The sequence below is a fragment of the Magallana gigas genome, chromosome 2, assembly GCF_963853765.1.
Source record: "Magallana gigas chromosome 2, xbMagGiga1.1, whole genome shotgun sequence".
Taxonomy (NCBI): domain Eukaryota; kingdom Metazoa; phylum Mollusca; class Bivalvia; order Ostreida; family Ostreidae; genus Magallana; species Magallana gigas.
Window position 1 is genome coordinate 32,974,415 of NC_088854.1, and position 27,115 is coordinate 33,001,529.

The 27,115-nt window shown below is 33.6% G+C and overlaps 2 protein-coding genes and 1 long non-coding RNA gene across 6 annotated transcripts in view; 1 reads left to right on the plus strand and 2 right to left on the minus strand.

Moving 5' to 3' along the window:
* LOC105339827 (dynein axonemal heavy chain 7) overlaps window positions 1-14,325 on the minus strand; it is a 37,128-nt gene extending 22,803 nt beyond the window's left edge. For 2 of the 4 annotated variants that reach the window (XM_066076225.1, XM_066076224.1), the window contains exons 1-26: window positions 14,174-14,325; window positions 13,521-13,710; window positions 13,185-13,320; window positions 12,641-12,752; window positions 12,410-12,514; window positions 11,976-12,054; window positions 11,633-11,831; window positions 10,772-10,891; window positions 9,118-9,301; window positions 8,838-9,017; window positions 8,359-8,517; window positions 7,988-8,101; window positions 6,529-6,546; window positions 5,126-5,253; window positions 4,533-4,836; window positions 4,193-4,339; window positions 3,731-3,867; window positions 3,292-3,427; window positions 2,824-3,087; window positions 2,466-2,614; window positions 1,856-2,129; window positions 1,607-1,713; window positions 878-1,430; window positions 658-767; window positions 323-491; window positions 88-190 (exon numbers count right to left, since the gene is read on the minus strand). In XM_066076225.1, coding sequence (XP_065932297.1) covers window positions 88-190; window positions 323-491; window positions 658-767; window positions 878-1,430; window positions 1,607-1,713; window positions 1,856-2,129; window positions 2,466-2,614; window positions 2,824-3,087; window positions 3,292-3,427; window positions 3,731-3,867; window positions 4,193-4,339; window positions 4,533-4,836; window positions 5,126-5,253; window positions 6,529-6,546; window positions 7,988-8,101; window positions 8,359-8,517; window positions 8,838-9,017; window positions 9,118-9,301; window positions 10,772-10,891; window positions 11,633-11,831; window positions 11,976-12,054; window positions 12,410-12,514; window positions 12,641-12,752; window positions 13,185-13,320; window positions 13,521-13,710; window positions 14,174-14,188 — 4,192 coding nt within the window. In that variant the 5' untranslated portion in view covers window positions 14,189-14,325. The remainder of the gene's footprint in view (window positions 1-87; window positions 191-322; window positions 492-657; window positions 768-877; window positions 1,431-1,606; window positions 1,714-1,855; window positions 2,130-2,465; window positions 2,615-2,823; window positions 3,088-3,291; window positions 3,428-3,730; window positions 3,868-4,192; window positions 4,340-4,532; window positions 4,837-5,125; window positions 5,254-6,528; window positions 6,547-7,987; window positions 8,102-8,358; window positions 8,518-8,837; window positions 9,018-9,117; window positions 9,302-10,771; window positions 10,892-11,632; window positions 11,832-11,975; window positions 12,055-12,409; window positions 12,515-12,640; window positions 12,753-13,184; window positions 13,321-13,520; window positions 13,711-14,173) is intronic. The other 2 variants (XM_066076227.1, XM_066076226.1) reach the window with 1 other exon arrangement.
* Window positions 14,326-14,506: 181 nt separating this feature from the next.
* LOC105339826 (cytochrome c oxidase assembly factor 1 homolog) lies at window positions 14,507-26,094 on the plus strand. Its single transcript, XM_011445589.4, has 4 exons — window positions 14,507-14,665; window positions 16,271-16,419; window positions 24,249-24,325; window positions 25,561-26,094. The coding sequence occupies exons 1-4, from the start codon at window positions 14,560-14,562 to the stop codon at window positions 25,697-25,699; spliced, it is 471 nt and encodes a 156-aa protein (XP_011443891.3). The 5' UTR covers window positions 14,507-14,559; the 3' UTR covers window positions 25,700-26,094.
* LOC105339825 (uncharacterized) lies at window positions 18,058-23,288 on the minus strand. Its single transcript, XR_010711023.1, has 3 exons — window positions 22,895-23,288; window positions 20,551-20,728; window positions 18,058-18,639 (listed from the first exon to the last, which is right to left on the minus strand). It is a non-coding gene; the product is annotated as an uncharacterized lncRNA (long non-coding RNA).
* Window positions 26,095-27,115: the final 1,021 nt, after the last annotated feature.

Sequence of the window (27,115 nt, forward strand, 5' to 3'; positions counted from 1 at the left end):
ACGTTTTTATCGATATTTTCCTTTTTTTTCTTAATTTCTAATTTTAACTCATTAACATGTTATGATCTGTGGAATGAATTTGTTTACCTCTCTGAATGGTCAGAATCTGTTGGGCAACCACAGACAACACCTCAAGATCAATGCGGTTGAACTCGTCAAAACAAGACCAGGCACCGCAAGATGCCAAACCCTGGAAAAGATCAAAACAATTCAATTATGTTCGTACACATTCACAAACATTTGGAACCCTAGTAATAGAAAAAGCCATGAAAAGAAACTTCAAACCCTAAGTAAGATGATCTAGACAAAAGGTGAGAATTACCTTGAAGAATTTTCCCAGGGCAATGTAATCCAGACCATCGGAGCAGTTGAACACCACACACTGTTTGGCCACCGCCTTGGCCAGATCCTTAGTGGTCTCTGTTTTACCTGTCCCAGCGGGGCCCTCAGGGGCACCACCCAAATGCAAGTGTAAGGCTCCAAAGAGGGTTCTGAAAATTTTGTTTGAAATAAAAAAGAAGTTTATACCCTAAGAAATGTACTGGTATACACATACAAATGTACATTTTTTTAGATAAAGTGTCTTCATTGTGATTAACATGAATAAATTTTTGGGTGAAAGGTATTGAAATTAAAATTTCAGAGGTCACAGCTTACCTGTAACACCTATCGGTGAGTGGAGTGATGACAAGACGACCTGTGTTACCCAGGTACTCATATCCATATTTCAACATGGAGTTGATCATACGAGTCACCATCTGGCTCTCCTGTAAATTGTTCATTCATACTATGAATACCAATTCTCTGAGACAATTAAAAAAAAATAGATCCATTCAAATTTTCCACCTCTGCTGTCAGCCATTTCAAACTTCCTTACCTCCCAGTAGTATCGGAGCTGACTCAGCCACTGGAAATCCAGATCCGAACTGCAGTCGTTCTCCACCAATTTAAACAACACGTCTTTAGCGTGGACATCCAATACAATCAAAGCCTGCAGTGTCACACGGTTCTGTTTCGATAGAGTTCCACGCACCATGGCAACGATATCATCGATCTGCTTGATGTTCAGATCCAAGTACTCCTTCAAAGCTGTGCCGCCTTTTTTGAAGGCGTCCTCAATAAAGTCTGTCCAGTATTTGGCGGTCACACACAGAACGGCCTGTCCTGGCCATCTTTTTACCCATTCTTTTCTATCCTCCTTTGGATAAGCATCCAATGACTCTCCAATGACTTTGTGGAGAGAGGAAATCATGTCAGCTTCCAACTCCAGCAGCCATTTTTCTACCTGTCCTCTTGCCTTGGACGTGGAGATGACGTCTCGGAGTTCCACGATTTCTCCCTCACTACTCTTCATGTGAGTGATGTCCAGCGTGTCAGTGAACTCCAGCTTAGCAATGCCCTCAAAGCATTTCTTCAAATGGGGCTGTACTCTTTTAAAATACAAAACAGATACTTGTTTAAAATTTCTTCAGACTTATTTGCACACATTATTAAATTAACAATCAACAGACGGGTTCATTATAACAGAAACCAATTTTTGATCTTAACTCAAAATTGGTTTAAAGGCAATTTTGATATGAATATCGTGTAGCATAGGCCCATTTACCTGGTAGGATCTTTGGTCTCTGACAGAATTTCCAGCAACTCATCGTTAGACAAGAAGAAGAATCTTGGGAAATACAATCTCTTCTTCTCCAAGTAGTCATTCAGCCCCTACACAAAAGACAAACCCATAATTCCTTTACTAACCAATACAGCATTCATTCATAGGAAACAATTTCATTGCAACTTTTCTAGCTAGAAGATTTTAAAAAATGCCCTCCATATAAATTTCCTAAGATGGATAAATCCCAACCTTCTGGATAAGCTCCAACAGCTCGTTGGATTTCTTGAGTTTCTCCAACATCTTCTCGATGGCGATGACACTGAGCACTTTCTTGTCCTGCAGGGCCTGCTTCATGATGTCCTTCCAGTTCTTGTCCACTGTGGTGAAGCGCCGTCCCTCCTCTGGCATCTGGGCCATGATATCCGGGGAGCTGAAGATGGGCTCCAGATAGAGCCAGGTGGCCTGGACCTTCAGCCATTCATCCAGAATATCCTGGAGGAGCATTAGTTTGGATTCCCAGTCCCTAGAGAAGATTGTTAAAAAGACTTTTATAAGATTTCCTGCTGTGTTCAGCAATTTCTTCTTTTTTTTATGTAATCTTTGCTCAAGTTCATGAATTTAATATGAAAAATAAAAGAAAGTAATTTACACACAATTTGCAATAAAAAAAAATCACGTTAAATATAAATTACTGGTATGTGATTGTTTTGCACATAAATTGGTTCCTTTTTTCTAAGATATCAATGATTTGGATCTCTTTTCATTGATGTCAATGACAGAAATATCTTTTTTCATTGATGTCAATGACAGAAATATCTTTTTTCATTGATGTCAATGACAGAAATGACAACAAACGTACTTGATTTCCTCCTCAAAAGGCTTGATAAATGGAGATCCTCTCATTGTCTGTGTCTTCACAATGTGGTCATCCAGTGTCAGCTGGATGTCATCCACTGAAGACAAAATACTGGTGCCTGTGTCACGGTATGGGATCATGACGAACTCAATCTGAACAAAGTGAACAAAATTGTCTTTATAATGTACATGTGCATATGGGGGGAATATAATAGCTTAAGATAAAAACAACAATCTAAGAGAATAGAGTAAAAAAAGCAAGAATTGAGAGATATAGCCAGAGAGAGAGAGAGAGAGAGAGAGAGAGAGAGAGAGAGAGAAAAGGATGCAACATGCACATAAAATACATCTCATCATCTTACTGGAGCCCATTCATTCTTCATCTTCTCCATGGCCTTCTCCAGGGAGAACTCCTTGCTGGCAGCCTCACTGATGCCCTCAAATTGAGGAACATACTTCATCAGGTCAAACTCCAGCATCTTGTCCAGGGTGTAGGTCTCATCCGGCTTGAGGGGATATTTGACAACCTCGGAGATCTGCTCCCAATGGCGGTCTCTGAGACCAGGGTTGAACACGGTCTGCACCAGGGGCATGTATTCCCGGAACTCTTCAACCTTTGCTTTGACCTATTGTGACATTTATATACGGTAATAAAATCATATTTGTGATTCAACTAGACATTCTTTTTTTCTTGGGAAGGTAAGAACAACAACCATAAAATATTGAAATCAAACTGTTATATACCACCTTCTATTTTGCAGTATCTTTACTTGAATATCTTGCATAAAAAATTCATCCACTTGAATTTTTCATCAGTTTATCAAATTTACCTTGGAGGCAATTTTCTTGGCCTGGGGCACCGAGTCAAACTGCTTCTCCAGCTTGTAGAGATTTCTCCAGAAGTTTCCTACTTCATTCTCTACTTCATCCGGATTGACATTGGACATGGGTCCGTGCATCCAGTCACTGTTGATAAATACACACACCCAATCAATACCAGGCTGCTTTCTTCATCAATTATGCACAATTACCGATGTCTTACAAACTTCTGATTCAATTTAAGTACGCACCTCATGAATTCTTAATTAGTCGGATAAATCATTAAAAATTTGCCACCAACACAAGACTTACATACATTGAAGTACAGTACAAGTATACTTGTTTAAGTGGGGAACATTTTTTTCCATTGAATTTTTTCCCTAATTTTTCTTTTTAATTAGCAATTGAATTGGGAATTATAATAGTTGAAGAAGAGGAAGAGGATCTCACTTGTATTTGTTGTTGAACTCCACCGTGAGCTCGTACAGGCTGAGGTAGGGTTTCAGCGTGTTCTGAATGGTCTGCCTCTGGGGGTAGGCTGTTGTCTGCCAGCCAAACGCCTCCTCTTCATTGTTAAATGCCTCAATCTGACATAACATCAAAGAAATAAACCTTGATTTTGGTGAATTCAATTATTAAATTATCTGTTTGGTTTCAAAAATAAACCTAATGATGTAAGACAACGCACAGATTCTTTAGTTAACAACCAAGATAAATTGTCTTTCATAACTAAGCTTATAAGAAAAACTTTATATTGCAAAATGCAGATCATCCATATATTGGTAACGGGCTTTATGTTGTCTAAATAGTCTGCCCAAATTCCATCTTATTTTTAAATCAGTGTTATATTAAGTTAAACATCGATAACAGATCAATTTAAAAATTAAAAAGAGAACCAAACTGTTTGCCCACCTTCTCTGCAGCAGCAGCGAGCTTGGTTTCCAAGTTCTGAGATTTGCGGAGGTATTTCTGGATGTCGTTCATGTCACCGTAAGTAGCAAACTCTTCTACTTGTTTCTGGTAGCTCTCCAATTCCTCAACGAATCTCTCTCTTCTCACCTACACAGCAATGAAAACAATGTTACACTCTGCAACACTAACGCAAATATAAATAAATGCATTCAATGGAAACAATCTACATTACACTGCACCAGTAAAACTCCATAATGACTAAAATTCGTTAAAAATCTTGTTTTCTTATATCTTTAGAAGCATAAAAATATCTTTATCAACAAAAAAAGTTCTCCCATACCTTCAGAGCTTCTTCATACTGAGTTCTTCTGTCAGAAACGATCATCTTGTGTTCCTCGAATATGGTGGGCATTCTGCCGTGCCATTTGAAGACGCTGGCATTCAGCCTCATTTCTGCTGGAGAGAACTGGGCAAAATCGGACAAGAAAGTCAGCCTGTCCTTGGATTCCATCAGCCTCTTCTCCATGGTAAAAATAATGTCTGATTCTACTTTCTCAATGTAAGCTTTCAGTTCCATCAGATGTTCTGTGTTGCTGGGAGTTGTCAAAGCTTTCTCTGCGATTTGTTCATAATCATCGCACAATCTATTAAAAAGAGGAGAAAGGTTATCATTTAAAAGAAATTTGAAGAGTTGTCTCCCCTTCACTTCTCTGCAATGATAAAAATCTTCTATTGCTGATAAGGAAATAATAATAAAGAAAACTTCAATATATGTAGCTTATGGGAAGAATTTAAGTAAGTTCTTGCTTTGAGCAAACTAGGATGATGAAAAATGCATCACAGGGAAAAAGACAGGTGAAATTTGTTTAAAAATCAGAAAATTTTATTTCGATTTTTGCTGTTAATTTATTACACTCAGCGTCACAAACTCACTTTTTGTTTGCTTCTTTGTGGTCCTCTGACATCTTCCCCAAGAGTTTTTGGCAGAGAGCTTCAGCTCGTTTCGCCAATGAGCGAATCAGGTCATCGCAGTGGACTTCAAACATGCCCAGTCTCATCACCTACATTCAGAAATTAATTAAAACATCAATGGGCTAGCTGCCTTTTCTACAGATTTCAACAACTGAACTGCTCATAAAATTAAAGGTGTGCATTGATATTTTAATATTCATTTATAAAAACATTCAGTGAAATGTTTTTTGATAGATATATGCACATTGCAACTTAAGTTATACATGTATATACAATACTGGTACTTACATGATACCACTCTTATTCAAATGTTAAGCAAGACCACTAAAGTAAAAGATGTACTTGAATTTTTTATCAAAATCTATATGTACTACAAATCATCACACTTTTAAATCAATAGTTCCCACTTCAACGAAAGAAAAACTCCAATAGATCATAAAAAGATAAGAATAATCATTTCTCAGAATGATTGACTGCATGTACAATAAATGCATGTACATTTGAAGGGGGAAAAAAAAGAGTGTAAATGTTTTTCAGTGAAAAACAATGGACTCAAAAGATATTTAGAAATGTGTTACAGTGTTTCATGCAAGAAAAATTCTATTCAAAGGCCAAGTATTTTATATGAGAGAGAAAAAATTATTCAATATTTTCAGACATGCAGGTTTTTGTGAAGATACGCTTGAATATTTTTTATAATACACTGCATAATTCACACAGGAATAACAACTTGAAAATTGGTGTTCGGTGTATATATATAATCATAGATACTTATTAAATTCATGACCAAAGAACATGCTTTTGAGTGAACACATGAATACAATTTATCATATGTACCACGTACATTACATTTTGCCCATCTTTTGATATGACAGAAACATATGTAATTATACATGTAAATACTGTACCGGTTTATGAATTTCCTGATATAAAGGGGAGATGAAATGGGGAAAGAAAAATACTGCAATAGTCTATTAATTGTTATATATACTAATAAAACTGAAACTTAAGAATACCATGTAGCAAGTGTCTCCTTCTAATCCCTTCTAGCTCTTCTAATTTTTTCTGTGCAATTATGCTAAATTAATAAATTTTCCAAATGAAAAACTTACAATCCATTAAAGGGTTAAATTCAATTGTAAGATAATGCTTTGATTTGGCCTGATATTTTGCGAGCTGAAGCCTTCCGAGGAATTAATGCAGATTGAGCTTGCATTTCTGCTTTGGCTTCAATGATCGCAAGTACTTAACTGGTTGATATAAATACACTAGAAGTATAGGCAAAGATTGGTCACTGGATACATGGTAAAGTTTGGTGTAAGAAAGAATGTCTATGTCAAGAGGTTGCATGTGTACAAATATACCTTAAAAAACCCTCCTTTCTGTTTTGGGAGTTAATTGAGTAAAAGAAAATTAACATTAATACATGAGTGCATAAAAATTAGTTGATTTGATCGAGTTTCCATAGCAGCTGAAAAAAAAACCTGCATTATAGGTACATATTTTCTACTACGCTGACGACAAATAATGAAGTATTTCTTGTTGTGAGAAAATAAAAATCTATACAATGACGAAGAGTAAAACTATGACAACATCATGAATATAATATATGAAAATTTTAAAATTTACATAAATTTTTCATTTGGATTATTAAATATCTAGTTACCTTATTTTCTTAAGCCTTCTGAGGATTTCTACCAGTAATCCTTTCTACTCTAAACTGTGAATATTTCTTTCTATTGTGTCTTGTATACATGTATGTATATCAACATGATGAATTAGTAATGCATGAACTTAAACTGTTTAAATGTTTGAGTGTTTAAATTTGATTTTCAAAATACTAGCAAATATTGAATATTCTAAACATTCTGCTACAGATATAAATCTTTTATGATGAATACAATTAGCTTCTGAATCTGGTACACAATAAGGCATGAACAAATATAAGTTAAGATGCTCTGATTTCATGTTATATTAAACTAGCAAAATTCAATAATGCATCGTTCCTTGGAGCTTAATTACTATATATTCTAAATCATTGATTAATCGATCATTACTAAGTGGTAGTAATTTACTTGTGCAGTGATTAAATTTTATAAAATATTAGTAAGAATTAAGTTTTGATTAATTTATAACATGTATTTCCCTAAAAAATTTTTAAATTATTTAATACAAATGTCAGAAATTGATAGGTAATTATCCAATGTCTTTCAGGTTGGTTAGATTAATTATTGCCTAAATGTTGAAGTTTATCTTTTTTTCCAAATTTGGTCTCTTTCAAGTTACGTTGTATTAAAATTTATTAATGTAAAATATCTATTCGAATTGAACTCGAAATTTCTCTATACATCAAAAGAAAGTCAAACGGTATTTATCCAGTCATTTATCTTCTTACAGACAGTTTTTGTAATCATATAAGAAAGCATGAAAATTAAATTAAAAAAATAAAATTGTGAATGCAAATTAAGGCATATAATTAATTTCTTTAACATATATATCAATGAACAAATTAATTAACTGGTTTATATATTAATACAGTGTATTAGATATATATATATATCTGTAGATTCCATATTATCTAGACAATAAGACTACTTCTAATAGAAAAACAGAACTTTTATGATCACTAACCGAAGTTCCTCTCTGTAAAATTGAGGCAAAAATTTATTGTTCATTTAAAAAAAAAAATATTTAAAAATTTTTCAGTTAGTTTTTATAAGAATTACAAAGGAACAACAACATTTAATAAAGTAAAATGAAATTATTGTACGACAAAAATTCACACACTTATCGATAAAAAAAGTTCAGTTACAGCTAACCCACCTTGTCTAAGTTGTATGTAACTTCATCCACCAGTTTCTTGTATTTAGTGATTTCTTTTGCATATTCATCAAATGAGTGAGTCTCTCCTAGGAATACGTCAACATCAGCATCCGCCTATCAAAATTTTAATCATTGCATCAAAAAATGAATTAAATCAAAACCCCAAAATAACCAAAAGATACCCATACAGAAAAGCAAAGAACGAACAATAAAGGACAGGGAATATATGAGTCTTATTACTAATTATTTTTTATTTTGGTATCGTTATTGGGATTATTGTCTACTCTGCTTCCAAAATTAATGTTGGGAATAGGATTGATACAAAAATCCCCAATGGCTATGGTTTCCATGGGAACTGAACACAGACTGACCTGTTTGGAGATCAGGAAGTTGTACTTGTCGTATATCTTGCAGTGCTCCACTGGTCCCACGCTCTCTTTCTTGATCAACTCCTTCACTTTCTCTTTGTGGGCTTCTAGAATCTCCTTCAGTACGACTGGCTGTAGATTGGACTTGGCTTTGTTTCCACTCTGTAAGCAATTCAAGTTAAATATTATTAAGTTGATATTAACAATTCTATAACAATTAACAGCTAGCACATGACTGACCACTTCAGATTTTTAATAATCTTGCTATCGCAAAAAATTTAATTTTTTGACGTTTGGTTTCTTAAAATTTTTAAGCTTCCAAGTCAATCCCATTTTTTAAAACTCTGACAACATTTTTTCCTTTACTATAGTAAAACTCATTCACTTATCCAAAGTAATCACTTCAATTTATAAAGAACGCTGATTCCCTCCCTCTACCTCAAATTAAAGACTTAACAATTATAGTAATTGAAAATTCTTACCCAGTCTAGGTACAGTTTTGTCTCCACCCTTGGCACTTGTTGGGAAGCTTTGATCATGACATCATACACATTCAAGATGATGACTTCGAATTCTTTGAAGGTTGGTTCAAATTTGATGGCGGTTCCATCCAAGATGAGTCTCAGAATGAATCCGGGGTGCTCATATGCACGAGTAGATGTCTGTTTGGAAAAAAAAGAATTACTCCTTTGATAAAAGTAATCTGTATAGAAGCAAGCAGAAATTCAAGAAAGATCTGTAAAGTTTAGATATGGGCCTTACTGGGGGTTGGCACAGAAGATCTGAATAATCATCGAGGGAGTTGAGTGTCAACTGCTGAAGGTTGTCAGTCATCAGTGTAGCAGCGCAGTTGAAGAAAGACTCCAGTTTCTCTGGGTCTTGGTTGCTTGGCACCTGTTTCCGTTTGTTTCCCTCGTAAAACATTACTTGGACTTCGGGAAACCATCTTGGAAAAAAAAAAGAAACCAAGTGTTTTAATCAGAATGGCACAATTTTAAGAAAGTGGAAAAAGTTCAAGTTTTGTGACCTATGTACATACATAAACAAACATGCACGAATAAAATATCGCATGTGAACAACTTTTGAAATGTTCACTGAAATCTTTCTCAGATATTTCTAAACATAAACCTGTCTCTCAATAGATTATGAGTATTGTTAATCTAAATAAGTTTGGTGGCTGAAATCAGTTGCAAAAAAAAAAAGTTTCACTGGTAAAACATAAAACAGTCCTTGTGAATAAAAAGCAATTTACAGCAATGTGTTCAATTTTGGGGGGGGGTTTTCTTTCTTTTTTTAAAAAATATTTTCATGTAAGTCAAAATGCAGGATTAAATCAAGTCAACAAGGAATGGGATATAATTTGCATTCTGCACAGATCACCAAGGTAAAATTCTTTCATCGTCTTATCTGGGGTTTTTTTTTTTTTACAAATAAAATTCAGTAAAATAAAATCAGGCATGATATTCAAAATTTATATTTCAACCACAACAAACATTAATATCTAATTTAAAATCTAGGGGAAAACTTGTTGCATTTTAACAGACTATATCAGTCTTGAAATTTTACCTTGAACTACAAGTTTTATAAACACATACAGATTACAGTCTGCCAATAATTGTTTTAACCTCAGACATTGTGGTTTATAAAGATGTTAACAAATTATGTTGGCTTATACTTAAAAAAACCCAAAACAAAACATTTAATCAATCCACATGTAGCCATTTAAACATTGAGGTAAGAATTTAGAACTAAAACCGTGTCATTCATCATTACAAAACTTGACAGTCAAAACATTCAACTTGGACCTGTTCCAATTAAAATCCAAGTTCTTTAATATGACGATCAAAGAAAATGATTCATCATGGGGAGTTGAAACCATGCAATTTTCATTCTTGCACTATTAACATAATATGCATGTAATTTCCAAATTTACACACTGCCGCTCTAAAGGTCATTAAAATACATGTATATTAAAGGACAGTTATTCAAACTCCCTTCCATTTGATCAAATTAGTCCTTGCTTTTACAATTAATAGCATTTCAGCTGTATTAATTAATTAGGGTCCAATACTTTGGGAATTAGCTTTGGTTTTTGGCAATATTCATGATATGACTTAATGGGAATTTCCAGATGACCTAGCTGTACACATGCAAAATTTAACAATTCTTTTTAGATCTTTGAAAATTTTCTACTTCTAAAATAGTCTACACTTGAAAAAATTTAATAGTAATTAAGATTAAAGTTTTGGCAAGATGTTAACAAAATATTCAATGACTCATTTGGAAATTCTGGAAACAACATTTTTTCTGTCCAAGATCTGAATAATATTGTAATTCCTTACGAGATCTCGACTTTTTTTTTTATTTCTTTCTCCGATACGATTTACATACACATCAAATCATGTTAATGACTCACTTCTTCATTAATTGGTCCTTGGCATTCTCTATATGCCGCATGCAGAGATTTTGGAAGGTCCCCAATTCCATAGAATCTACCCTGTTGTGAAACTCATTGATATCGATAAATCGCAGGCCCCTAAATAAACAGAACAAAGTTTACACATTAGTTCAGCTGATTTACATGTTCATCAAAATAAAAAATGAATATATAAAAATAAGGTAAAAATATACATTTAAAACACATACAAAAATGCTGGGTATCATCAAACCCACCATTTTAAAATTTGTATGTGTAATATTACGTTATTTTGTATTAGAGGTCCCTAAGTTGAAAATATTTAATCAGGTTGTTTTGCATGAATATTAGTTAGAAAACAATTAATAGATCAAAACACAGAATACTGTAAATTCCTTATATTACGCGAGTACTTAATTCCGCGATCCCGCTGGTTTCTACCAAATCGCGAGAATATAAAATCGCGAACGTTGAACTTTTCTCCTTATTTCTTATAGTTTTCAACTCTCAGAAAAAAATGGCAAGATTTTAAAATCTGCGAAGGATGCTTCTCGCGATTTTACGCGGATATTAATTCCTCGCGTTTAATTAGGAATTTACAGTAATAGACAATTTAACTTTATTGAAATAATCCCTCCCCCTCCACCAAACTCCATCAAAAATCTAAGCAACACTAGCAATGTTGAGTTTTAATCACACAGACCTATACAGAAAGACTTAAATTACCATAAACATGAACTCAGAACTATTTAAGAATTGAAAGAATCATCAGCATCAGAACCCTCCCCGACCCCCCCCCCCCCCCCACCCCACCCCTTCCCCCTCCTGCAACCCACTGCAAAACACAGACAGTTGTCTTACCCAAATTTGGTGTGCCAGAAATCAAGCACTTGCAGCATGCAAGGGGTGGTTATGTGTAGCTTCTGAGACATGGCCTCTAACCCAGCCACGTAATCTTTGTGCCAGGGTTTGGGCACCACATCCATTTCCTCCCTGTGGGGTGGGCGTTTCTCCTCGACATCCTTCTCCTTTTCTCTCTGATCCTTCAGGACAAAATCAACTGAAGAAGAAAAATATCAGGATTTAATGAAAAGATTCATGGTACCATGATACACTACTTCAGGATGTCAAGATACAGTTGCATACTGCCACAAAGTTAAGGTTATTGACTGCGGAACTGACAGGGTAAATATCAGGTGCTTACCAATAGCTTTCTTTACACTCAAAAGATAGTCTTCTCTCATTTCATCTGATAAATTTTCAATGGTTTCAGAATGTCCCTTCTGTAAAGAAGAACATATATATTAGGATTTTTTTTATTGATGGAATTGAAAACAATGATAAATAATGTAATATAAAATTCCTAATTTGTATGGCACTTTTTCAGAATCAGTTGCATTTGATATTGTCTTCCCTAGTATTCTAAATGAGATGAGGGCAATGTTTAAGAATCACTGAACTGGAGATCCTTTCCCCTAAATTGTAGATATAGATACAGTACCTGTAAGATGTATAAATTCAAAAATGACTAATCACTTAGAGTTAGTATACACATATAAACAGATAAAAACAGTTCTTATGCCAGGAGTCGATGTAAAATGCTTTTTCTCAAAAATTCATGCAGTAAGTAGTAAATACCTTTAACTCCTCTGAAACAAGACCAAGGACATTTTCCAGCCAAGAGTCCTCCATGGGGGCGACATGTTCTGTGTCTATTCCATTGTGAATGTAGTAGTAGTATCTCTGCAATAAATGAGAGAGAGGAAATTATCATTTATCTTTTTTTTTCTTTCAAAAATTTCCCTTATTTCCACAGTGCCACTTCAAAATTCAGCTTTATTTGCATGAGAATGATCCAGTTTTACATACCAAGATATCTTTATCGGCCGCAGTGGGCGTTCCTGTTCTGGACAGGGGAGGTAACTCTCCATTACCATTAACTGATCCTGAAGCGCTATGAGGTGGAACCCCATCCTCTTGCCTAAAATTAATCAAAGAAAATGCTCGGTTATGAGACAACAAATTTTTATTCATAAGTCAAAACTTTTAAGTCAATTGGCATATTACATTTGGCTTTGGCTGTGCATTTTATTTCATTGTGTTATTTAGCAGAATGCTGGCTATCCTCTAAATCAAGTACATTACCAAATGTTAAACACATACATGTGAATGTTATAGGGTCCATCAAGAAATGCACATCATCAAATCCATACTAACCTAAAGAATCTTTTCTGACAAATACTGTATGTGCTAAGAATTATACCAGTATTTTACAGTATACTGGCAATAGCAAAAGTTACTTACCGGTAATTTATAAGAAACCTGTATGGTTGTGACTTTAGGCTAAACTACATGGCTACAATTGAACCTCATTTTCCCATTCTATTTTAGATATATTAACTGAGTGACTTACATAATGATGTCAACCAAAGCCTTTCTAAAGTTCTCCCTGTCTTTCTTAGGCTGCTGAAACTGTGTGACATCTGTATCTGCGCCATTCTGTTTTTCAATTGGTTTTAGCTGGTTGGGTTTTCTTCGCTTGGGCTCTCCTGAAAGACAAGAATGGATAATGAGAAAGTCAGTTCCAAAGGCAGAACTTTTTTTTCACTAAATCAATGCAAAGATGTTTCAATGTTAGCAGTTGGCGAAAAGAGGGAAAGAAAGCTTTTTTTGTCATGATTCTCTTATCAACAACAGTCCTATAACATTTTCTGCAAATATGTTGCATTTTTATAATTATTTGACTTACTAGCAGTGAGCTCTCCAACCAGATCTATTCCATTTTTATCATCTCCAAGGATTTTTCCTGACAGTTCAAAATTTGGTTGATTTTGCTGCCATACTGGTTTTGATCTTTTTGAAGGAAGAACAGGAAGGAATCGGATAGGGTCATCTGTCCCTTTCCCTTTACTTCTACCGTTTGCTCTTCCGGGTGTAAGCTGTGAAAACATTGACAACATATAGATGAAAATATTATATACAGCACATAAATTATGCAAAACAATTTGGTACTACTGTGTCGTTAGGAATTGCTACATAAAGTGATCCTTGTCAATGCATGCCCCTGTTTTTGAGCTTATGTAATAACGGTTCTTCTATAAAGTGTAAAACTTGTGTACATAAAATTTTATGCTTTCATAATAATTAAAAAAATTACTGAAACAAACTAAAATTAAAAATTACATAAAAGATTGTAAAATAAAGAGACATGAAAGAGTGAAAATAAATTTAAAGTATGCAAATAAAGAAGTTGATCAAGTCTTAATAGATCTATCAAAAGTTTCAACGGTATCACTGGATGTGCACAACAAATAAATTCAACATTTGTGGAAACGGTGAAAGAAAATCGTTCTTCCATTTGTCAGGCAAGATTGAAATTGAAAAATGATTAAGTATGCTTACATCAAGATCTGCCATCTTTTAAAATCGCCACACACTAAATTTTTATTTCGCATGTGTCCTTCATTTGTTTGGTATCGATGGGTTATCGAGACTTCCTCTGACCAAAACAAAATGGCGGACATGCAATATGCGTTGCGTTGCTAAGCAAATATCAATAATCTTTTATTCTTTATATTCGTTTAATATATTGGATCATTTACATCAATTGTTACATTGATAACATCGTTTAATTTCAATATGCTTCATTTTATTCAAAACACAAGAAGACTTTTTCCGAAAACGTCCGAAAAATTTAAACGAGATGACGTCAGATTCGTCGTTTCGGTAAGGCATTTGGTAAAAATAGTACTTTCGGAACTAACTTTACCCTAGTTTGCTTTACAAAAATGAGTTCAGTTTTTAACGAATTAAATCAAAAGTTAGCTTTATTATCAGTAACAGGCCTAGCTGCAATATTAGGATTGAATTCTTTCCGGGGATTTATTCACCACAGTAGGATTGTTTCATAACTACTCATTTTTGCTCGACACATGTACTGATGTAGTTTAGTTCGAATTTTCTTATAAAATCCCGAATTTCCTCAAACGTCTTTTTATTTGGCGAATGCTTGATATTACAAAAAGCTTTAATTACAAGTTCATATTTCATGTTTGTATTGTTAAGATTTAAGTTGTTATATGTTTTTGATATATAAATTTTAAAACTTTAGTAATGTGAAAATTGAAAAAAAAATTAATAGTTAAATTATATATCGCATAGAACCCTAACTCCGTCACTTTCGGGAAACTCCTCGCCGTTTGAAATCAAGTGCGATTATGACGTCATTTTTTGCATGTCAAAAATCTTCAATCAAATGTCAACAATTTTCAACGGTTAAATTTAAGAGTGAGTTCAAACATAACAAAATTACACCTTGTTCATTCTATGTAACAATAATTGCGTGAAATCAGCTAACACCTTTTCAAGGATGCACTAAAATAAACGATATTTCTGACACGCTGGCCTATTTGATTATTTACCGTGGTCAGTCATTTTAAGAGAGGTCAAGATGAAACATTTCACATGTAATCTATTTTTTATTAAGGTTATTTATACATTTTTTTCAGTCCGCAATATCGTTTATGCACTACACTTGATGATATAACGTCAAATCGCTCATGCCGTAATTTTTGCCTTATACAGGGTTACAGATATATACGGTATGTCGGTATTTAGAATATGCTACATTTATTAAAAATATAATAAATAAATAATATACTGTAGATGCCTTATTTTACGCGAGTACTTAATTCCGCGATTCAACGGGTTTTCATCAAATCGCGAGAACATAAAATCGCGAATGCCGAAATTTTATTATAGTTTCATGTAGTTTACATATGTCTAAAAATTAAAAGCGAGATTTTAAAATTCGCGAGACGGGCTTCTCGCGATTTTACGCGAATATTAATTCCTCGCGTTTAATTAGGAATTTACAGTAATCATTAATATACTCACTATTGATATGATATATTTGAAATATGTAAGGACAGAAATCAAACGGCATCCATACATTCTGAAAAGGTCCTTGTGATTTTTGTTACAAGGGCCCATTTTTTTTATTCTGGCGATCATTTCACTTTGATGAAATGATATACAATTTAAATTGTATACACCGATTTTACTTATTATAACTTGGCCAAGATACAAGTTGAGTTTAAACTAAATTGTTAATGTGTCTTCATTTCCTGGCGTTTCATAGATCATGTGGGTGACGGAGTTAGGTTCATAAGTTATGATAGCACATGTGATAAACGTCGTATTCAGAGGGCTTATTTGAATATTAATAAAAATATGTTTGTTAATAATTTTATAAATTATAACCATTTAGGTTATATTTAGTGATTGCAAATGATAAAAACCGCAAAAAATAATTTGCAGAGAAAGGCGAAATGTTTTCTGCTTATGGTGACGGAGTTTGGGTACTCGGGGATATATATATATATATATATATATATATACACACACACACACGTGTGTTCCTTGCTTGCTTGTCAAATAATTTTATGTAGACTCTTATATACCCTTTGTGACGCTGATTGCTATCATTTTTTTGTGTAGAGAAGATTAGAGAGTCTGGATTTTACAAAGACTCTTTGGAAATGGTCAATCACTATCCTCCAGCTGTGGAACATTTAGGGAAGCCTATAAAAGGTCACAGGATAACCTATGCAGATCCAGAGAACAAATTGACAGACACAGACGTTTGTGTAAGCTTTGATTGATATTATTTTTGATTTCAATGTGTTCGGACTTCCAGTCATTGACACAAAAAAAATGATTTTTATTTAATGATTTACAGATGGAAGATATGGATATGAAAAACTTCTGTCTTTTGTTTTATGATCCAAAGTCCAGATTCATCACACTTTCTTTCCTTAGGTAAAAATGATCCCTATTCATATGATAGAATATGGAATCTAAAGGATGTGTGGATTGGCAAAACTGGTGCTAAGGCTTGAATTAATTTCTCTGCAATCTGGTGTCAAGTTGAGCCTTTGAACAAGAGCTTGAACTTTGGTAGGATGTAACTATCTAGTTTGCTCATCAAAAGAAGCTGTCAAATATTGACCTTCTATCCTCTCATCCCCTAAGAGAATTTGAAGCTCATTCATATAGATTGTCAAAATCAGAAAGTATTTTCCCCCAAGATCTGCCCTGTTGTCTGAAATTGATACTGTTCCATGATATATAAATCCCTGGATGAAGTCAATGTATTCATACCCGGTATCTATTAACCAATGACTGGACAGTGTACCATTAGTAGACTCTGCCTTCATCAATTCAGCGTAACTGTCACACACTGCCCAAAGTCCAAGCTCTTAATTGTTAAAACGGCTCTACTCTAAAGTTAATTTATATGAATTCCCCTATCCACCTTTTTTGTGTGTGTGGTTTTTATTTTTTATTCTTCATCATTTTCATCATATGATTAAAATCTTTGGAGAGATTTGAATTTATTTTCTTGTCAACACTTATTTAAATGTATGAATCAATAGTGCTTTGTTTAGCAACTACCGTTAATTAAGTTATTTGGGGGCAAACTACCTTAATTTGAATGAAATCTTCTAAATCAGCTTCTGCATCTCTGAAATTTAAACAGATCCTTTATATCGTCATTTGAACCCACAGGTTTTTAATCAGTTGCAGGATTAGAAAACCTGCGTGTTCAGATGATGCCTTTATGTTAATAATTTACAGAAAAGCAATCAGATCTAGCCTTCAATTTGAAAATGAATGTTAATTAAACCAATATTTAATTCTTTATGAATTTTGAGTCTTAAATTACTTTCAGTTTATTCAGGAAAAGTTTGATATGTAGAGTACAAAAAGATGTTTAAAAATTCTTTTGTAATAATACTAACTCTGCTGTGACGGTTCAAGTTATTAATATTGGGTTTTTTTTTAACTCTGATTCCTCATGCATTTATTTTGTTAATTTTTTAAGAGCACTTCTTGCCAAGTTTTCCCAAGTATCTCTAGAAAATTTTTTAAAAATTGGAGAGTTGGAGAAAACCCATTAAACAATTGAGAATTGGTTTAATTAACGAAGATGATAACTTGTAAATTGTACTGGTAGTTTCATCTCATATTAGCTAGGATCTTGATATAAAAATAAAAAACCAACTGCACAGGAGTAATGAGACAATTTTGAAGTGGGATTCAAACCAGTAATAATAATACCAGTCATGCTTCAGAAACTCCCCATCAACGTATTTGGTCTGTTATAAGTTTGATATATGTTGCAAACTGGTTGCTCTTTTACATGCTTGATTGGTTGTCTGAATAAAATTGGGGATGAAGAACAAATAAGATAAAGGTATAAAATTAATGACAAATTTTGTTTGTTTGGTTTTTTTATTTATAGCAATACTATGTACGGTATAACAAGACTTTGCAAAGCTGCTTTAGAATAAGGAATGGGCCAGGTGATAAGATTGAAGTACAAGAATATTAAAAGCTTAATTATTTCACTGAAGTGGCAATAACTAATACTGGTACATAGACTTACAAAAGTGTTAATTGCTGACATTGAAGTTGAAAAACAAATCTTCTTGCAAACTAAAACTGATAAAATCTCTATTACACTTGGTATGTTTAATTTAACTCATCAGGAACACAAAATGTACCAGAGTTAATTGTCTTCTCGCTGCATCCTGCTGTAGTGCACCCCGCGTCTTCCAAACATGTATTTAATTCCATACGAGTGTTCATCCTTAAACCGGCAATTATAATTTCAATCTCATCGGCTCTTTCATCTTCTTCTTCCTTCAGAATAGTGGTCACAGCATCACTGATCTCCTGACAGTATTGTGGTGGGGTGGTTGTTGGTATCTTGCATTCTTCCTCACCCAGTCGGAACCCTTCAGCTTGCCCATCCTCAAATCCTTCTTTTTTGCCCTCATCATAGCCTGTTTGGGCAGTCCTTTCTAAAATGATAATTTGGAATTATCTGTAATTTTTTTTTGCCTATCTCTGCCTCAAACCAAAAAAGGAGTTCCAGCATTTTTTCTTTAATTAAGAAAAGGAAATTCCTTGATCACAAATTCTGAGCAGTTAGAACATGAAGCATTAATTTAAAATTGAAAAAAAAAAACCTCTTTGTTTTTTTTTCCTTTATACATGTACTGGTACATGCTGCAGTTATATTTCATTGCATCTAAAAATCATTTTATATACTTGCCATATTTCTACTTTTAAAATTTGTGGATTTATGTATATTCAATGGTCAAAAATTTGGGTGTTGAGGTGAAAAATAAATTAAACCCAATGGCAATGCAATGCCTGCCCCCCCCCTTTTATATGTACTGCTACTAAAAAATTCATGATGAATAATGAAGTATAATATCCACCTACTCTCATCAAGACATCCAAAAAAATATTTTTTTTTTTCTGGTTGCATACTACCTCTATATGAAAGTATTCCAACAGTTGAGCTCGCTCATTTTTATGATCTTGCGCTTTGATACAAAATAGCTGGATCAAGAAGTTTTAAAAACACTCACGTTAATTAACCCCTTCACGGTAACTGCGGTACTGCTCTTTTGCAGGGCAAAATTACATAGTTTGGTGAAATATAACGTCATTTAATTATCTACCTACTGAGATTTCGGCAAAGTATATCATTTTGCCCTGCAAGATAGCAGTACCGCAGTTATCGTGAAGGGGTCTATTAAGTTTCTGTGAAAATTTATAAACTACAGGCGTATACCATATTTTTTTCCCCTCAATTCTCCCCAATTTTGAGACGAAAAATTTACAATTTAACTGCTAGCTGAGTTGCAGAATGCTGTCATAATCATAAATTGCCTTTTATAAAACAATGCATATTCATGGATAAGTTGGCATTAAATTGTCCACTTCCTCACAATAGAAGGTAGAGATCCAAACTAATAATATGTCACCTGACAGGTGTATGTTGTAAACAAGCTTAGGCCACACCACTACTGTGGTTTCATCAATATTCATTGAATACCAATTTTCATTGATTTCATTGTTAAGTTTATCCTTGAAATTAAATATTCATTGAACTACAATTTCTACTAATATTTTGTATTGATAGGGTCATTTATGTATCCTTGAAACTGTGATTTTCAGTTCATCCAAGAAAATTGATACCCTTGAATATCAATGAAACCACAGTATGATATCTTGTTCGTTGGACATCCTTGTTTATAAATTAAAACTATTTTAAAGACAAAAAATAGAGGGGAAATAGAACAGAAAACAGCGCAGAATTTCCTGCATGTGGTAAGTTACCGGTAATGATATTATTATTTGTATGGCTTTATTTAAATCCAAGCGTGCTGGTCTGACAAACAAGAAATTATATTGGTGTGGCCTTAGTGGCCATTAAGGTGTCTAACTGTACAAATCTTTTTTTATGACAGAAACTGAATACAGATGAATCCATGCATATATATACAATGGATACTTTTCAACAAATAGATTAATTAGTTGTTCATTTGAGAAGGTATCAGCATTCAATTTGTAATCTGTTGATATGAAGTAGAATATTTCCAACCTTTTATTTTATTTCATACTTTACCACTATTCAACTAAATGAGCATCAGTACCATTCCAAATTGGTAAAAAAAAGAAAAATAATGCATTGTTAGAGGCTCTAGAATCATCCTGATTGTTTGCCCATTATGGATCATAAGTTTAATGCCACAAATGCTTTAATCTCTCTACCTATTGCTACAATAATGTGCCCTCGTCCAATTTTTTATTTTGTTGAGTCCAAAGTTGCTTGCAGTATAAAAAAATGATTTTGCACCATTTTATAGATCCAATGGAAATTGTAAGCTTAAAAAAGTCATTGCAGCTCATCTACTTACCATAAAGTACAAAAATTTCAGCAACACATATTGAAGCATATCCGAATGATACTAAGGCAGTAGAAGCAGCTACGACGGTCAGTCCGGTAGAAACTAGGTCAGATTGCATATGGACAGACATCGGAGCCAGGGCTATCAGTAGAATGGCAGGAAAAATACCATAGATTTTCAGCCAGATCTTAAAAATAAAATGAAATCTTAAAGAACGTTGTTTGTTGACCAATATAAAGCATCCCAAATGCTAAGCTGGTCAACTCTAGGCTATAATGTATCTGATGATTGTAAGGAAAATATAGATAAAAGGTGTAGTCTAATATATATTAATACAAGAGGCCAATAGGCCTTAACGGTCACCTGAGTAGCATATAACCCATACACAAACTTGTCGAGGAGTCTCATATATTCATTTAATTGGGTTTCATTCTGGAGTAGAAAAATTATAAATTTGTAATGACGACCACCCCCCTGACTGAAACCTTTCAAAAAGAACTATGAAACCTATAATTTTGGCGAAAAACTCAGATGACCTAATAAATATTACCGGGGGGGTGGTACATGTAATTAAATTATACCAATATTGACTGGGGTTGAGGGCAACATTGATTATATTAGCCCCCGAGGGACGAAATATTGTCCAATCCTATTTGTTTTGTTTAATTAATATATGAAGAAACAGACCAAAATTTAAGAAAGTAATTGAAAACAGATCGCCGTAATTTTCTCAGCTCAACAAAGATTTCACGAATTCAATTTTGTGCAAATTTCATTTCCAAAATATCCTCAGCATCAAACGGTCACTAGTGATATTCAGCTGCCTGTAAGAATAAACATACAGATGTTCTACCTGATTTTACTTCACAGTAATTCGTAAATCCTTCGATCCGTTATGATAGCAATGCAAACCGTTGTATTGCGCGTCCATTGTTTATTTGCCTTGACTGACTGTCTATTATGACGTCACCTTGTTTTGGTGTCGCGAAGAGTTATTTACGTCATTGTTTACGAATCAACAAATCAGAGGCGATTATTTGAAAAAGAGGGAATGTTCTCTAGATATTATTCTTAGCCGGACAATATCAAAAAAAAATTGACCGCTCAATATTTTTCGGACAAGCTTATATTACAATTATTGACTATTATTACTTATTAGGTTAGTTACTGACTCACTATGGAAATATATTGGGTTGATCAATCTCATAGATGGCGAGGCGAAGCTGAGCCGTCTATGAGATTGATCAACCCAATATATTTCCGTAGTGAGTCAGTAACTAACCTAATAAGTGTTTTTTTTTCCCGAGGACTATTAAGAAGCGACATATTTATTCACAAATAGCGATGATCATGGCACAGCCATGTACAAGATGCCTAACATCTCGTCCATAACTCATTTAAACTCTTCAAAATTTTCAATCTCACCTTTCAAATACTCTTTAAAAATCTTTGCTTCACCCATGTTTACCTACAATGTTTTGTTGCTATTCAATTTTTTAATGTTTTCTCCCTTTTCTCTGCAGAGATTTGAGCAAATTTCGACGCTGCCATTTACAAAACAATGTGACGTCAATATTCTAAGGGCAACTACTCTAATTTTAAAGAATTTCAAAGGGCAACTACTCCAAATACTTTAAGAACTTACGGCATGCGGTTTATGTATTAAATACTATGAAATGTCGAAATGAGTAAGCGAAGCGTTGACCAATGACGGCCATATTGCCTATTATTAATTCTCACAGAACAAATATAGAGATATATGAGGCAATCACGTGCTATGTTTAAACCAATGAAAATGTGACATTTCAGTCCAAGGGAAAACAATTGTCTATGTAGAGTTATATAGTGAGAATATACTACTGAATATAACAAATATACATGTTATATTTATATTAATATTTTGATAATGCTGACCGAGCTTTGAGTATACAGAGGACATTTCCCTTGTACCATTAAAAGGGATTGATGAGACGATTTCTCATATTAAATGAAATCAAATTAATAGATCCGAGACTTTTTATTAGGAATATTCAAGGACAACACAAAATCAGCATGATGATGTCCCACTCAAATTCCTTTATAATAGGACTTGGGTTTTTCTTTTATCTAACTGATTTACATTATCTTTCACTTACGTTTTACGATCAATTCATTGATTATTTAAAAGATGTATAAGTATGAAATGCTTTCTTTGAGGATTTATTCAGGTTATGAAGGTAGCAATAATTGCAACAACAAAAAATTACATTGGGTCATGTAGTTTTTCATTATTGTCGGTATATACCTTCATAACCTGCGTGAATCACCAAAGAAAGCTTTTTATTGTTTTAAATCTGATTTAGAAGAAACTCACCATCTTTTCTGTTTGTGAAAATTCCCCGCTACATGAGTAATGTAAGATGTTCTTTCACGTTGTGTCCTATGTGTGTGGGTAATGTTTTCTGATTAGTTGTTATCCAGGATAGGCATTACGTAACACATTTTTTGTGAGCTTAAGGTGCCCTCAGCAAAGACATTTGTTTATATTATTTTTCATAAGCTACGTACATGTACCCTACCTAGCTGCCACAGATGTAGCCATGCAAAATAAATGATCATTTCACTTACTGTGCATATATTGTACATTTCTGAACACAAAATTTAGAACTCATAGTCTAATTACATGTACGTGCATGCAGTTGTATCATTGAAAATTGGAACAGTATTATATACTACATGAAGTTCTCTGTTTCTTTTTTCACTCTTGAATTCTTTGATAATATAAAACACTAGCAAACAAATTTTGAATTGCTAATTGATACAGGTAGGTTTATAAAGAGGTTATTTGAAAATCTGATAAATTGTTAATGGGGGGGGGGTGGTCAAGAAAATTCAGAGTAAATTTACAGAAATTAGGCCTCTGATCAACCCCACCCCACTTCTCCTCCCTCCCCCTTCTGGGAAAAAAACAAAATTTTGTTTTCATAACGAAGATTTGTGTATCTCTCTTACAACTTGACCAAGGACACTCAAATTTTTGTTCAATACTGAACTTTTGAAGCATTGTAAACATTAAAAAAAATTCAATGACCTTGAATTACTAGAAAAGTTTCAATTAGGTTAGGGTCAGCTAGAGCTTATTTTTTTACAAGTCTCTCATTACAACATCCTTTGTGAAAGTGAAGCCCTTTGGGACACCTCCATATTGTGACATATACTTGATTTCGAAATAAACAATAAAATCAAGTATTCTTTTGATAATTTTGTTCTTTCTTACCTATAGTTTGTCCCAAGTTATTGCTTCCATCACTTTTTGATGATTTTTGATTAAAATACACATACATCTGAAAGAAATACTTTTGAAATTGATAAAAGAGAAATATACAAGATATCTTCATTGACACATTATCATTTTTCATGCACTCATAAATGTTCACAGGGACGAAAAAAAATTCTTAACAAGATTTATAATGGGAAATGTTTACATCTTTTCACCATTTGGAACTCAGTCGGAATACCTCACACAATTTTTCAACATTATCATCCGGGTTATTTAATAGCTTTTGCAATGCAAAATCCCTGTAGACTTTCTATTTTGGGTTCTGTATTGAAACCTGAAGCGGTAGATGATATCTGATCATCTCAATGATATCTGATCGTAGCTGTCATTGTACATGAATACATTTACATGTAACACAATTGAAGATTTTTTGGTTTCCTGTTGACAGGTTAAGGTGCCACTGCATGGTCCAGAGGGAGATGGGATTCTGTACACTTGGGCAACAAGGAAGTCAATGAAGGATAAGTAGGTGTCAGATATTTTTGGCCATAAACTATTATTTAGTACTGAAAAGCTCCGCACATTTTGGCTGTAAAATTTGACAAATTTCCTATATTTTTATACAGAGCTATAAATGGCGAGGAGCTCCCTTCGCGAATTTTAAAATCTCGCCATTATTCTTTGAGAGTTGAGAAGTATGAGAAATAAGGATAAAAGTTCTACTTTCGCGATTTTATATTTTCGCGATTTGATACCAAAAAGCGGGATCACAGAATTAAGTACTCGCGTAATATAAGGAATTTACAGTATATAGATTGAGCCTAAAAATGGCCACGATCATCCAGCACTCTTACCTGTTAAACTATTTAGATGATTGAATTTGACCTTGAACTGGACAAACAAATTACAGTAAAACCCATTTAGTACGAACACAGATATAGCGAAATTTCGGATATAGCCGAGTTTTTTTTTTAGTCCCCGGTAAAAAATCTAAACGAATCTTTGCAAAATTTAATGGTTATAACAAATTTGGATATCATGAATTAACAGAAAAAGCGAACTTATTTTTTTGTCCCGTAGAGGTGAATAATAACGAAATTTAACACTTGTATAACGAAAATCTCTACAATTCAAACAAAATTGCTTTACCATTTAACATAATACATTTGTAGTTTGAATGAATTAATGTTCAATCAATTTTTAAATTCACAATCCGATTATTAAAGGTATCAAAAGAATGTTTTTTCAATCTAAGCCCTATAATTACCAAAAAGTGTGGTCTGCTGATAGAAATACGTAAATGGGGAATTCGCTATAGTTATTATTACGAAAACGTTATACGGATACAACGAATTACGGATTTAACGAAGTTAATCCATTGGTCCATAGGACTTTGCTATAACCGAGTTTTACTGTTTATAGCTTGATTGTTAATGTTAAGCCATCTATGATCTTCAACCCTTCGAGGGCTGCGCTGGACTCTATCTTACTCCCCACCCCACCCCCCACACACACACACATGCACAAAACCCACACAGACATTTATCTTGGGGGCCTAAAGAAGAAAAATGATACACTCATATGTGTATTTTAAAATAAATGCAGAATAATTTAATATTAAGAATTTATAGATAAGCCACAAATAACAATGCGTGTTATCAAAATAACTTAAATATATGTTTGCTAATAATAAAGGTTGCATCGGACTATTTTAGCAGACAACAGGACTTACATTTGGCCATTTTTTTTATACACTACAGGTGGATCATCGACAGATTAGATATAAAGATCCTAAATGGTGGGAAATGGACTTTTTATGTCAAAGAAGCACAGCCAGAGGAACTGAATGAAAATGGGACAGAAGAAACAAACAACACAGAGGACAAAAATAAAATTTGATGACAAAAATGGCGATTTTATCTTCAATATTTCCCTTGCCTTAACACATGGCTGTCTGTGATAAAATCTGTGTTGAAATTTGACATACAGGTACCAGGGGTACTTGAAGGCTTGAAAGAATTATTTATATTGGTAAATCGTGTGGAACAAACTGGTGTTTGTTAGGAAACCATACTTGACGTTTTTTCTAAGTGTAAATGATTGAAAAAAATTGTACAGTAATTTGTACAAAACTCCAAGTTTTTCAATGTTTGTTAACTTGTGAACCTTGTGCTAAAAAGTTCCACAACATTGCCATGCATTTATATTAGAGACTATAATTATTTATTTATATCATTTTTTTATTTAATAGTAAATGTTGATTTCAAATAAATTGATGAAACTGTGAAAGTAAATACATCTTAAGTGTTTTTACACTAGTGAGTATACGAGGGTTGTTAGAAAAATTTGTGGACAAGGTGATTTACGGAAAAATTACTGTATTCGGTAGAAGCACATATTTCTGTTGTTTTTAAACTAATAAAATTTCATTGGCATTTATTTCGTCATATCATAATTTTTTTGTATTCGTTAATACTTGGGTTAAAAATTCGTCATGGATTTGATTTCGTTGATTTATACTGCTAACGAAAATAACGAAATTAAATCCTCAACAAATATTTCTGCTTCTACAGTACTTTGCAGGATGACGTATGTTTTATTAAATGTGGGTTATGTATTTTTTCTGCAATGTCGCCACCTTCATATACCACATGAATCACCAAAGAAAGCATTTTATTGCTTGTGTGCCTACGCTTATTGAGGATCATACAGTATGAACACCTGATTGCCTATACTGATTGTGGGATCATACCATAGAAACATCTGTGTGACTACATTAATTGTAGGATCAAACACTATATTTAACACCAGTGTGCCTACATTGAGTGTATAGGATCTAGAACAGGAACACCTTTGTGCCTACACTGATTGTAGGATCATACAGTTAGAACACCTTTGTGCCTACACCTATTGTATTATTCTACATTATTAACACCTTTGTGCCTACACCTATTGTATGATCCTACATTATTAACACCTTTGTGCCTGCACCTATTGTATGATCCTACATTATTAACACATTTGTGCCTACACCTATTGTATGATCCTACATTATTAACACCTTTGTGCCTACACCTTTTGTATGATCCTACATTATTAACACCTTTGTGCCTACACTTATTGTATGATCTTACATTATTAACACCTTTGTGCCTACACCTATTGTATGATCCTACATTATTAACACCTTTGTGCCTACATTTAAGGCCAGTTTACATGGTAAAGAAAGCTGTATTTGAGCCCAAAACAATATGGAATAATAAATACATGTACCTTATACATGCAATTACATTTCATTTTCTTATAAACAATTTA

Bases quoted from the DNA above. Each gene is read 5' to 3' on its own strand.
- LOC105339826 (XM_011445589.4), top strand. From the start codon at position 14,560: ATGAGTTCAGTTTTTAACGAATTAAATCAAAAGTTAGCTTTATTATCA. The intron at 14,666-16,270 runs GTAGGATTGTTT...TTTTTTGTGTAG, and splicing joins CCGGGGATTTATTCACCACA to AGAAGATTAGAGAGTCTGGA. The intron at 16,420-24,248 runs GTAAGCTTTGAT...TCCTGTTGACAG, and splicing joins TGACAGACACAGACGTTTGT to GTTAAGGTGCCACTGCATGG.